Source organism: Hypanus sabinus, unplaced genomic scaffold (assembly GCF_030144855.1).
Source record: "Hypanus sabinus isolate sHypSab1 unplaced genomic scaffold, sHypSab1.hap1 scaffold_2818, whole genome shotgun sequence".
NCBI classification, from domain to species: Eukaryota; Metazoa; Chordata; class Chondrichthyes; order Myliobatiformes; family Dasyatidae; genus Hypanus; species Hypanus sabinus.
The window spans coordinates 5073-19180 of NW_026780959.1; the positions used below are offsets into that span (position 1 = coordinate 5073).

The 14108-nt window shown below is 49.0% G+C and overlaps 1 protein-coding gene across 1 annotated transcript; it reads right to left on the reverse strand.

Moving 5' to 3' along the window:
* Positions 1 to 1722: 1722 nt before the first annotated feature.
* Positions 1723 to 13665, reverse strand: LOC132388238 (oxidized low-density lipoprotein receptor 1-like; the record flags this gene model as incomplete). The annotated part of the gene is made up of 5 exons (XM_059960579.1): positions 1723 to 2273; positions 7644 to 7708; positions 8150 to 8292; positions 11865 to 11996; positions 13549 to 13665. Coding segments are annotated over 5 exons (650 nt in total), but the record flags the coding sequence as incomplete, so codon positions are not given.
* Between the last annotated feature and the right edge of the window lie 443 nt (positions 13666 to 14108).

Here is a 14108-nt window from a genome sequence, read left to right on the forward strand (position 1 = left end):
CACTCCCGGGGTCAGACAAAGAGTAAATATCCCTCCACACCGTCCTATCACACACACCCGGGGTCAGACACAGAGTGAATCTCCCTCCACACCGTCATAACACACTCTTCCAGCGTCAGAGATGTTCTCAATCTCCCTGAATACCGTCAAATCACACACTTCCCTTTTCAGACGCTAAGTGAAGCTCCTTCCACACCATCCCATCACACAGTCTCGGGTTCAAACACAGTGAAGCTCCCTCCACACCGTCCCATCACACACTGCCGGGGTCACGCACAAGGTGAAACTCTCCCCACACAGTCGCATCTCGCACTCCTGAAGTTAGACACTGGAGACGCATTACCCGGAATGTGTTATCGCGCACACACGGGTTCCGAAACAAACTGAAGCTTACTCCCTTGTGTCCCTTCAGAAACTCCCGTCTCCAGAAGCTCCATCGCTCTCTCCAATCCCCAGAACTCCGCCGTTCCTGAAGTCTTGAATTGTGTGTCCGGCTCGGAGAATGTGTCTATGTTTGTATTTTCAGGATGTGCGGGTAACAGCAGAGAATTGGAGGAGGGGTTGGTTTTGGTGATTTTGACGAAATCCGCATGTGCTGGAAATTCAAGCAAACTACACAAAATGCTAGCGGAACACAGCAGGCCGGGCAGCGTCGATAGGAGAAGCACTGTCTACGTTTCGGGCCGAGTCCCTTCGTCAGGTCTAACTGAAAGGAAAGGTAGTAAGAGATTTGAAAGCAGGAAAAGGGAAAAGGGGAAATTTGAAAGGGGAAAATGCGAAATGATAGGTGATGACCGGAGGGGTTGGTGTGGAGCTGAGAGTCGGAAAGGTGATAGGCCAAAGGCATACAGAGCTGGAGAACGGAAAGGTGATAGGCCAAAGGCAGACAGAGCTGGAGAACGTGAAGGATCATGTGACGGGCAGCCTCCGGACCGCAAGGGAGAGGGAGAGAGTTTTTGGTGAAGTAGGAGATAACGGAGACGGCATGGAGTGTAAGCGACGGAAGTTTGATGGAGACAGGATGTGTGGAAGAAGACGGCGGTGGCGGAAACAGGGAGGGATGTAGGGGAGAGTCCTGGATGATCGTGACGAGGATGGTCGGCTGGGAAGGAGGGTTGACGAAGAACAGGAGACGGAAAACTCAATGCACCAGGAACACCTTCTTCCCCTCCGCCAGCATATTCTTGAACGCACCAGCTCCACCTCCACATTTCATGCGGCATTTGTTACCTTTTTGCTTTTGACATTAATTGTAGATATTTGCGCTCTACTGATTCTTCAAAAGAACAAATCTCAGGAGGTCTAAGTCACAGATAATACAACAGACCGTGAATCCGGTAGAAAGGATGCGATACAGGTGGACAGGACATTTGACACGCTGGCCTTCATCAGTCAGAACACTGAGTCCGGGAGTCGGAGGTCACGGTGCAGTTTCAGATGACGTCGGTCAGGCCGCACTTGGAGTATGGAGTTCAGTTCTGCTTGCCTTGCTCTAAGAGAAATCTCAAAGTACTGTAAAGATTGCAGAGGGAGATTTCCGAGGATGCTGCCCAGACAGGAGGGACTGTGTTATGGAGCGAGGTTCGTAATTCTGAGACTTTTTTCGGTGACCTTACAGAGGTGTACAAAACCACAACGGACACAGATAAGGCAAATGCGTGTACTCTATTTCCCCAGGACTGGAGTATCGAGAGCATTAGCGCACAAGATTGAGGTGAGAGTAACTAAAGAAAGAAGCGGGAAGCCAGTTGGGTTAGATAAAAGGGATACCGTGGGATGGGGAGATTGGGTAGAGACAGAGTAGAGAATCGCGGGAGAGACCGGGAACAGAACGGGAAATTGTGGTAAATGGAAGCAAGAAAGCGCGGTGAGGAAAATGGGGATGAAACACAGGAGTGGGGAGTTGAGAAGGATGAGAGCGACACTTTTGAGGGACGAGGGTAAAGAGAGGGCAAGATGGAGAGTAACATTGCGATAGAAGGAAAGTGGAGAATTCGGTATGGGTGAGAGGCAGCGGCGCGGAATGGGCAGTGCAAGTTGTTAAGCGAACTGGAGGAGAAACAGGGTTTTATCATTATATTCAAGTCGGTCCCTCTGGTAGCTGACAATGAGCCTTTATCATTTCATAAATATCCGGACACAAATATCTGGATATCTCACAGATGAAGCGTGCTTGAACCTGATCACAAGGTTTAAACTCAGAGTTATGTGCACATACACTGCACTCGGGGTCTGAACCGTTCATCCGGTACAGGACATTCGAAGCGAATTTCCTGCCAAAGAGAGGTAAACAATTTCAACGCACCTCCAGCAGTCAGTCGCCCAAACCACTAATACCCTCCCTCGCCATTGACCTGTGGCAACTCAACATATTCCACAAACCCTCTTTCCCAGAACAGCCCTGTGTCAGTGTCCAGAATACTCCCACTAACCCACTCTCTCCCTGCAGCCCTGTGTCAGTCAGCAAAGTAATCCCTTGCCCTACACTCTACACACAGATCGGTGTTAGAGACAAGAATAATAACAGTATCCAACCTTCTCCTCACAGGCCCGTGTCAGTCCTCAAAATGCTCCCATTTCTTTCACTGTCTCCCCTCAGGCCTGCATTTTCTGCCAAAGTACTCACACTCACCACTCCAACCCCACAAATCGGAGTCAGTCCAAACTACACACACTGCCTGTCTCTCTCCCCACAGCACCGTACCGGTCCCCGAAATAGTCCCACAGCCCAACCCCTTCTTAGATACATGTGTCAATCACTAAACCATCTCCCGCTTCGCATTCTCTGCCCACAGACCTGTCTCAGTCCCCACAATACTCCCACGGAACCATTCTCTCCCCACAGATCTGTGTCTGTCCCCAAAGTACACCCCTCCCACATTCTCTCCTCACAGACATGTGCCAGGCCGCAAAGTGCTCCCACTGCCTCACTCTCTCCCACAACCTCGGTCAGTTCCCAAAACAGTTCCATAGCTTCTCCCTCTCCCCACGGCCCCGTAGTAGTCCCCAAATTGTTTGCACTTCCCACTCTATGCTCAAGGAACCGTGCCAGTCCCCAAAATAATCCCAATGACTAGCTTTCCCCGAAAGATCTGTGTCAACCACCAAAAGACTCCCACATCGCACTCTCTTCCCACAGCCCATGTCAGTTCCCACATTTGGAGAAGGAAGTCTGAGGATCAGAACGGGAGTGCGGCAGGAGACATTTTGATTTTTCTCTTCTGCTCATCGGAGTTAAGAGAGGCGGGACTGCGCAGGCGTGTGACGTTGGGCAGTGAGGCGGGGAAGATTTGAAAGAAACACAGCTTTATACAGCGGGCAGCGTCTTTTTTCGGGCAGCTGTGTGAGCCGGGAACAGAGTGAAGGCTTAAGGGCTTTGGCTCAACGGGCTGAGGCGGAACCGTGCGAGGAAATGTAGGTTCAGTTTTCAATTTTCCCTGCTATTTGAGGAAAGGGGGAATTATGAGTGTGAGGGCAGCTTGTTGTTCACGTTGTACGGATGTGGGAGGTCTCATACCCTCCTGTACGTGTACAGCCTCGTCAACTGCACAGAGCTGCAGCTCCTAAGGGATCGTGTTAGGGTACTGGATCTGCCGATCCATGACCTTCGTCTGGTCCGTGAGAGGAAGAAGATGATAGAGAGGAGTTACAGGCAAGTGGTCACACCAGGGCCTCGGGAGGCAGACAGTTTGGTCACGGTTAGTGGAGGGAAGGGAAAGAGTCAGGTACTAGAGAGTACTACAGTGGCTGTACCACTTGACAATAAGTACTCCAGTTTGAGTACTGTTGGGGGGGAAGCAACCTACCGTTGGGAAACGACAGTGGTCTTGCCAACGGCTCAAAGAGTCCAGCCCTGTAGTTCAGAAGGTTAGGGAAAGGAAGAGGAAGGCAGTATTAATAGGGGACTCGATAGTCAGAGGGTCAGTTAGAGGATTCTGTGGACGCAGTCATGAGTCCTGAATGGTAGTTTGACTCCCTGTGCCAGGGTCCAAGATGTTTCTGATCGCGAGCAGGATATCCTGAAGTGGGATAGTGAGTAACCGGAGGTCGTGGGTACATATCGGTACCAATGACATAGGTAGGAAAAGTGAAATTATGCTAAAAGGAGAAGATAGGGAGAAAAGAAGGGAGTTGAGAAGAAGGACCGCAAAGGCAGGAATCTCGGGAAAACTGCCTGTGCCACGCGACAGTGACAGTAGGGATGGAACAAGTTGAAGGATATATGCGTGGCTGAAGTGTTGGTGCAGGGGGCAGTGATTCAAGTTTCTGAATTACTGGGACCTCTTTTCGGGCAGGCGTGACCTGTACAAAAAGGACGGGTTACATTTGAATCCTCGGGGGGCAAATATCCTGGCCGGGAGGTTTGCTAAGGCTCCCGGGTAGACTTTAAACAAGAATGGCTGCGGGTGGGAATCAATTTGCAGAATCTAGGACAGAAGAAGTTAGTTCACAAATAGAGAAAGCTAGTAGACAGTCTGTGGGGAGGATAAGCATGTGATAGAGAAGGGGAGCGCACAGTCCAAAGATGTAGGGGAGAAGGAAGAAAAAGATAATAAAGTTGTTTGCACTGTTAGGGATAAGCAGAGAGGAAGAGGTGGAGAGTTTCTTCAATGCATTTATTTTAATGCGAGCAGAATTGTAAGAAAGGTGGATGCGATAGTATGGATTGACACCTGGAAATATGATGTTGCAGCAATTAGTGAAAAATGTTTGCAGTAGATGTGTGATTGGCATCTATATATTCGTGGATTTCGTTGCTTCAGGTGTGATTGAATCGGAGGGGAACGAGGGGGAGGCGAGGCATTGTTTGTCAAAGAAAATATTACAGAGGTGGCAAGGCAGGATAGACTAGAGGGTTCGTCTCGGGAGACTATCTCTGTGGAATTGAGGAATGGGAATGGTGTAGTAACAATTACAGACCACCTAATGGGGAGCCAGAATTGGAGCAACAAATTTGTAAGGAGATAGCAGGTATTTGTAGTGATTGTGAGAGATTTTAATTTCCCACAAATAGACTGGGAAGCCGATTCTGGTAAAGGGCGGGATGGTTTGGAGTTTGTAAAATTTTTGCTGGATATTTTTGTTCAAGAAATACGTAGAGGTACAAATTGGAGACGGGGCAGTGTTGGATCTCCTGATAGGGAATGAGATAGGTCTGGTGACAGAGCTATGATTTGGGGATCTCTTCGTGTCCAGTGATCACAATAACATTAGTTTCAATATAATTATGGAGAAAGATAGAACTGGACCCAGAGTTGAGATTTTTGATTGGAGAAAGGCTTACTTTGAGGAGATGCGAATGGATTTAGATGGAGTGGATTGGGACGATTTGTTTTATGGGAAGATCAAAATAGCGAAATGGAGGCCATTGAAAGTTGAGAATTTGAGGATGCAGAATTTTTTATGTTCCTGTTAGATTGAAAGGAAAGTTTAAACGTTTGAGAGAGCCATGGTTTTCAAGGGATATTGGAAACTTGATTCGGAAAAAGAGAGAGATCTACAATAAATATAGGCAGCATGGAGTAAATGAGGTGCTCGAAGAATATAAAGAATATAAAAAGAATCTTAAGAAACAAGTTAGTAAGCTAATAGAATATATAAGGTTGCATTGGCAAGTAAGGTGAAAATAAATACAAAATGTTTCTGCAGTTATGTTTATAGCTAAAGGATAGTGAAGGATGAAGTTCGTCCCTTAGAAAATCAGTGTGGACAGCTATTTGTGGAGCCAGAAGAGATGGGGGAGATTTTGACCAATTTATTTTCAGCGTTATTGAATGAGGACAAGGATATTGAATTATAAAAATAAGGAAAACAAGTAGGGTTGTTATGGAAGCTATGATGATTAAAGAAGAGTGTATACTGGAGCTTTTAAAGAATACAAAAGGTGGATAAGTCTCCGGGTCCAGGTAAATTACTCTAGAAATAGCAGGAACTCTGAGAGAAATATTTCAAATGTCATTCGACAACGGAGATGGTGCCGGAGGATTGGAGTATTGCTCATGTGGTTCCATTATTTGAATGGGAATCTAAGAGTAAACCTAGCAATTAACAGCGTGCAGGTTTGACGTGGGTGGTGGGCAAACTAATGGAAAGTAGTCTTCGAAATGGCATATATAATCATCTGGATAGACAGGGTCCGTTTAGAAGCAGTCAACATAGATTTTTGCTTGGAAGGTCATGTTTGTCAAATCTTATTGTATTTTTTGAAGAGGTTACGAGGAAAGCTGAAGAGGGAAAAGCAGGGGAAATTGTCTATAAGATCTTCAGTAAGGCCTTTGACAAGGTTCCACACGGAAGGTTGGTTAGAAAGGTTCAATTGTTAGGTATTAATATTGAAGTAGTAAAATGGATTCAACTGTGGCTGGATTGGAGATGCCTGAGAGTAGTGGTGGATAACTCTTTCTCACGTTGGAGTCTAGTGACTGATGGTGTGCCTCAGGGATATGCACTGGGTCCAATGTTATTTGTCATATACATTAACGATCTGGATGATGGGGTGGTAAATTGGATTAATAAGTATGCAGATGATGCTAAGATAGGTGCCGTTGCAGACAATGAAGTTGGCTTTCAAAGCTTGCAGAGAGATTTAGGCCAACAGAAGGAGTGTGCTGGAAGATGGCAACTGGAGTTTATGCTGAGTGAGTTGCTATATTTTGGTAGAACTCATCAAAATACGATATACATGGTAAATGTTAAGGCATTGAGGAAGGCAATAGAACAGAGTGATCTAGGAATAATGGTGCATAGTTCCCTGAAAGTGGAATCTCATGTGTATAGGATGGTGAAGAAAGCTTTCGGTATGCTGGCCTTTATAAATCAGAGCAATGAACACAGGAGTTGGAGTTCAGAGGAGGTTTACCAGAATGCTACCTGTGTTTCAGCACCTAAGTTACAGAGGAAGATATAACAAGTTAGCTCTTTATTCCTTGGAGCGTAGAAGGGTGAGAGGGGAATTGATAGAGGTCTTTAAAATTATGAGGGGGTTAGGTAGAGTTGACGGAGGAAGGCATTTTCCATTGAGAGTATGGGATATTCGAACAAGAGGACATCAGTTGAGAGTTAACAGGCAAAACTTTAAGGGCAACACTTCTTTACTAAGAGAGTGGTAGCTGTGTGGAACGAGCTTCCAGTAGGAGTGGTAGAGGCAGGTTTGATTCTGTAATTAAAAAAAAAAATAGATAGGTTTTGGACAGGAATTGAATGGAGGGTTCTGAGCTGAGTGCAGGTAGGTGGAACTAGGTGAGAGTAAGCATTCGGCACGGACTCGCAGGGCGGGGATGGCATGTTTCCGTGCTTTAATTATTATATGGTTATATTAGTTTTACTACACACTCTCTACCAACAGACCGTGCCGATCCCGAAACAAATCCAATTGCCCATTCGCTCTCCGCAGAACTTTCTCTCTCTCCAAAATGCCCCGATTTCCCACTCTCTCCCTACAGCCCTTGTCAGAGGCCAAACTCATACCAATACCCACTCCCTTTAGCAACTCGTGTCTGACCACAATCTAATATCACTGCACACAACCTTCCCGCAGCCTGTGCCAGTCCTCAAAATCAATCCACTGCCTACTCGCCTCTCGCAGCCTGTATCAATCCGACGACCCACTTTCTCTCAGAAACATGCACGATCCCAAATCTCACCCGTCTTTGCATTTTCCAATCCAGTATGAACGGCCTTGGTCCCGGACAGCTTTGTAAACAAAGTTCTGTGAAATTAAATTGTTGTCACTATTGACTGAATTCGAGCAAAATTTAAGGAGCATCCCTTTCTGTCTGACCCCTGGATATTTTGAAGAGATGGTATCTGTCTCACCACAGGAGAATGTGATGCCACACTGTGGAGGGAGCCTCAATATGTGTCTGAACCCGGGGGTGTGTAATGAGACCGTATGCAGGGAACTCACTGTGTAGGACCTCGGGAGTATGTGATGTGACGGTGTGGAGGGAGCTTCACTCTGTGTCTGACCCCGGAAATGTGTGGCGGGACGGTGTGAAGGAAATTCACTCTGTTTATGACACCGGATGTGTGCCCTTGGACCAGAAGGAGGGAGCGTCACTCTGTGTCTGATACCGGAAGTGTGCGATTAAACGGTGTGGAGTGGGATTCACTCTGCTGTGGATATATCTTCCGTCGATCTGACACGTACCGCTTCTTCTGCAGAATTTATTTCAAGAAGTTTAGAATCAAGGTCCCAGCAATACTGCCTCGCTTTATCGTAGGACAATTTCAACGTGGTTATAAAATAACAGCCGCCTGCATTTCTGATCCAGGACTGGGGACACTCTTGCTCTGAAAAATAGGAAGAAGGAACAGTGAATCTCCCTGCCTACGGTCCATTACATCCGCTGTGAGTCAGACATAGAACGAGGATCCCTCCTCACCGTCCCATCACACACACTTGGACAACTACAGAATGAAACACACTCCTTACACTTAACACACTCCCGGATCAGTGGCAGATAGAGGCTCCCTCCTCACCGTCTCAGCACACACGCCCGGGGTAAGACAGAGTGTGAAGCTACCTCCTCATCGTCCCATCACACTCTCCCGGGGTCAGACACAGAGTGAATCTCCCTCCTCATCGTCCCATCACACACTCCCGGGGTCAGACACAGAGTGAATCTCCCTCCACACCGTCCCATCACACAATCCCGGGGAGAGACACAGAGTGAAACTCCCTCCACACCGTCTCATCACACACTCCCGGGGACAGACAGAGTGAATCTCCCTCCACACCGTCCCATCACACACTCCCGGGGACAAACACAGGGTGAAGCTTCCTCCACACCATCCCATCACACATTCCCGGGGACAGACACAGAGAGAATCTCCCTCCACACCGTCTCATCACACACTCCCGGGGACAAACACAGGGTGAAGCTTCCTCCACACCATCCCATCACACACTCCCGGGTTCAGACACAGAGTGAAACACCCTCCACACCGTCCCATCTCACACTCCCGGGGACAAACACAGGGTGAAGCTTCCTCCACACCATCCCATCACACACTCCCGGGGACAAACACAGGGTGAAGCTTCCTCCACACCATCCCAACACACACTCCCGGGTTCAGACACAGAGTGAATCTCCCTCCACACCGTCCCATCACACATTCCCGGGGACAGACACAGAGTGAAACTCCCTCCACACCGTCTCAACACACACTCCCGGGGACAGACACAGAGTGAAGCTCCCTCCACCCCGTCCCATCACACACTCCTGTGGTCAGACCCAGAGTGAAGCTCCCTCCACACGGTCACGTCCCCCACTCGCAGGTTGAGACACACAGTGAATCTCCCTCCACACCGTCCGATCAGAAACTCCTGTGATCAGACCCAGAGTGAAGCTTCGTCCACACCGCCCCATCACACACTCCACTGGTCAGATATAAGTGATGACCCCCTCCATTACATTGCATCACACTCACTCTGTGTCAGACACAAAGTGAAGCTCATTCCAGATAATCCTGTCACAGTGGACAGAGGTCAGACGCAGAGTGACACTCCCTCCATACAGTCCCATCATACTCCCAGGGGTTTCACCCAGTGTGAGCTCCGTATTGCACTGTCCCATCAGACACTCCAGTAAAATACAGAGTGAAGTTCCCTCCTCACTCTCCCAATGATCATTCCTGGGGTTAGATACTGACTGATGCTCCCTGCATAGCATCCCAACGCAACCACACTGTGTCAGACACAGAGTAAAGCTCACTCCAGACTGTCCTATCACACACTCCCGGGGTCAGACACAGGGTGAGACTATCTCGAAACTGCCCCATTTTGAGGTTTCCGGGCTCAAATACAAACAACGCTCACACCCTTCTCTCACACATTCCCGTCGTCAGAATCAAACTGAAGCTCGTTCACAGCGTCCCGTCACACTCTCCTGCTGTCAGACTCAAATTGAAACTCCTGCCACGGCACCCAATTACACATTCGTGGGACCACTGAGCAGGTGTAGCTGCCTCAATTCCGCCCCATCACAAACTTCAGGAGTCAGTTAGAAGCTCCTTTTCGCCTTACTATCACAGAGATCCTGAGGGACAGACAGAAATAGAATTTCACTCCCTACCGTACCGTCACAAACTCCCGGGGTGAGACATGAATTAGCTTCGGCCGCAATTTCCAATCAAGCAACCTGTTGCCAGACAATGAGGGGCTCTCCTTTAGCACTGTCCCGTCACGGAATCCAGGAGTAAACATAGATCGGAACTCCCTTATACTATTACATCATACCGACCCGGGGTCAGATACAGAGTGAAGCTCACTTTTGCTATGGCCCCATCACACACACATGGATTCAGACTGCACGCTCCTTACTGTCAAATCACATGTTCTTACGGATAGACACAGAGTTAATCTCCATTTACACTGTCCTATCACACTCACTCGAGATCAGACCCAGAGTGAATCTCCCTCCGCATCACCCCATCACACACTCCGGGGCTCAGATACAGAGTGATTCCCACTTCACAACATCCCATCACACACTCCCGAGGTCAGAATCGCAATGAAACTACTTCGATACCTTCCCATCACAGCCTCCCGTGTCAGTTATAGAGAGAAGGTCCCTGCAGACCATTCAATCACACACTTCCTGATTGGGCAGACAGAAATTTGGGTTCCATCCACAACGTCACGTCACACGCTCTCAGGGATAGATAAAGAATGAAGCTATCGTCTGACGATCCCATTATAGTCTCCCCATGTCAAACACAGAGTGATTCTCCTACCACACTGTCCCATCACACAGGACAGGGGTCAGTTTCAGACTGAAGCTTTCTCTCCACCACACTATCACACACTCCTTGGGTCAAAGATGGAGTGAGGCTCACTGCATGCTCTCCCATCACAAACTCCTGCGTACAAACACAGAGTGACCCTTTCTCCACACTTCTCCAACACACCCCCCGTGGTCAGATAGGAAATGAAACACTCTCTGCACAATCCCGCCGCATACTCCCGTGGTCAGACACAGTATGATACTCCTACCTGGTGACATCAACTAACACAGGAGTCAGAGAAAAGGCGATGCTCTTCATCCCCCCCCCCCACACACACCACCGTCCAATTAAACACTGCAGTTGTTAGACACACAGGGAGGCTGCCTCCACACCGTCCCATTACACATGCTCGAGCCTATGACAGTGTAACTCTCCCTCCTTAAGTCCTCCTAATATCACACACCTCCTGGCGAGTCACAGAGTGAAGGTCTCTCTCAACCGTCCCATCATGCTCAGCTGTGCTCATACACAAAGCGAAGTTCCTCCCCCGCTCTCCCATGGCACACTGACAGGTTCAGAGTCGCTCCAGAACATCCAATCACACAATCCGCTGTCACATAGAATGAACGTCCCTCTACACTGTCCCCTCACACAGTCCGGGAGTCAGACACAGACACTCTCTCTCTATGATCCCATTACTCACTCCGGGAGTCATACACGGAGTAAAGCTCCTTCCACACTGTCCCATCACACGCACCCAGATTAAGACGCAAAGTGATGTTCCCTCTGTTCCGTCCCGTCACTCACTCTGGGATTCAGACACAGACAGAAGCTGTCTCTCCACGATCCCATCACACACTCACGGATTAAGACACATAATGAAGCCCCCGCTGCACTGTCCCGTCGAGCACTCCAGGATTCAGAGTGAAACGCTCTCTCCACGGTGCCAAAGCACACTTCAGGGGTCAGACATCCTCCACGCAGCCCCATAACACACTCACCGGGTCAAACACAGAGTGAATGATCCTCCACAACATCTCATCACACACTCCCGATGTCAAGCACAGAGTGACGTTTCCTCTTTCCATGCCTGCCCTGTGATGAGGAGCGGGTGAAAGAGAGGGATGATGCCTCACCTCTTCTGCTGGTCAATAATTCACAGATTTGAGCCTTGGTTTCGTTGACAGATCTGTACTTCGTTTCCATCTCAGTGAACTTGTGACGGAGTTCGCTGTTCATTCGTTTAAGAGACTGACGAATCTGTGACACTGAGAGAGATGGTGCAGGATGTTTGGCGTTTACAGTGACACATAAGTCAGCGTCAACCGCTACTGAACGGGTCACAGAGAGTGTGGTGTCAGTGTCACGGTGATTGGTGTCACAGTGAAGGACGTGCTGGTGGCACAGTGAGCGGTGTCGGCGCCACCTTGAAGCAGACAGGCAGGCATATTGATCCCGAGGGATATGAGAGACGTGTCTGTGTCACGTTGAGGGTTTTTTTCAATATCCCGATGAAGATTTTGTTCATGTTACAATGGGGGTCTGAATAAGTATCCTGTCGGTCAATCCGAGTTGCTGTGAAGAGCGTGTCGGTGTCACTGTGATAGGTGTCACAATGAAGTGCTTCTCGATGTCACAGCGTGAGAAATCTGAGTGAAGAGCGTGGAGATGTCACGGCGGGTGGAGTACCTGTGTCATGGTGTGTGGTGTGCTGGTCTCAAAGAGAGGGGTGTGTCTCTGTCACGATGAGAGGCATGTCGTGCCGACGATGGGTCTGACAGTGTCACACTGAGGTATGCATCGACTTCACGGAGTGTACTAAGTAGATTTTGCTGTGAATTTCGGGGTCGCTATCGCGGTGAGTGGTTTACCTTTGTCAGGGTGAGGTATGGATAATTGCCTCAGTGAGAGTTGCATCGGTGTTATGTTGAGGGGCGATACCGTCTCGGTAAGGTGTGTAACAGTGAAGCGTGAGTCCTTGCCACGGTGCGGAGCTGGCCGGGAGATGTTAAGGAGCTTATAGATGTCACAGTCAGTGGTGTCTCAGTGTCACCGTAAAGGGGTGTCAGTGTCCCTGTGGTGTTTCACAAAGACAATTTAATTACCACCTGCCTCCATTTGGAGCCCGTTCGGCTCACCACGGGTCGAGAGCCCGGCAACAGTCACGATAATGGCGGACGTAACGAGGCAGAGTAGTCAGATCCTACGGTTTGATCTATTTTCCGTGTTCTCCTTCAGTGTGTGGGCGAATTCAGCCGTGTTCCCCACTGGGACTCCCTTCCACCCACCAGCCGCGGTCTCTCCTTCCACCACCAACACCCCTCCCTCTCTCAATCTCAGTTACATTGAGCCTCATCGCTGAGAGTCCAAATCCCTTCACTTCCCAGGGCCGAGAAGTGTCTCTGATTCCAGAGATTCTGTCACGTCTCCCGAATGTGATCGATTAAGTTGGAGCCATGGGCGTTTGACTGGGTCCCTCATTGGAGGCATATCCAGAGGAATATGATACAGGGGATCCACGGGGAATTAGCCGTATGGATTCAGAGTTTATTATTTTTCAGCGTCACGGTGAGGTGGGAGTCGGTCCCACGGTGTGGACGTGACGGTGTCACAGTGGGAGCTGTGTCCCTGTCCAGTTGAGGGTAGTGTCAGTTTCACCGTGAGGGTCGGTGCCACGGCTTGGAAGGTGTCGGTATCCATGTGAGGTACGTTTGTGACATGTTTAGCGCCGTGTCCGTGTCATTGTGAGGTTTTACACTGACGTGTCATTCCACACTGTTAGTTTACGGTCTGACTCCAACCGGAGTCCGTTCGACTCACCATGGATCGAGAGCCCCACAACTGTCGCGATGAGGAAAAACGTAACTAGGCAGAGTAGGCAGATCTTACGGTCCGGACTATTTCCGATGTTCTCGTTCGGCTCCTGTTTATCCGGACCTGTAGAGACACCATTAAGATAAGCAGAAGGAGAAGATGGTGAGAGTGGGATGGGAGCGATGGGGGCAAATGTGAGAGAATGGGGAAGAGGAAACGGGAAGAGAAATGAGAGAGGGAAAGGCCGCGTGAGAAAAGGAAGCGATATTAGGAGTGACTCCGGAGTGGGATGTGTGAGAGAGGCAGCGACAAAGCGGGGGAGCGAGGGGGAGTGAGGGGAGAAAAAGTGGGAGAGTGAGGGGGAAGAGACAAAGGGAGGGAGAGAGAGTGGTTGAGAAAGAGTAGAAAGGGAGAGTGTCGCGGGTTTATTATTATTCTTAGCTGTCGGCCAACAATGTTGTCCAGGACGCATGCCGTCTTATGTAAGGCATCTCACAATTTGGAATGATAACGTCAATCCAAACTACCCATCTACAGTTTCATCCAGATCGTTTATATACTTCACA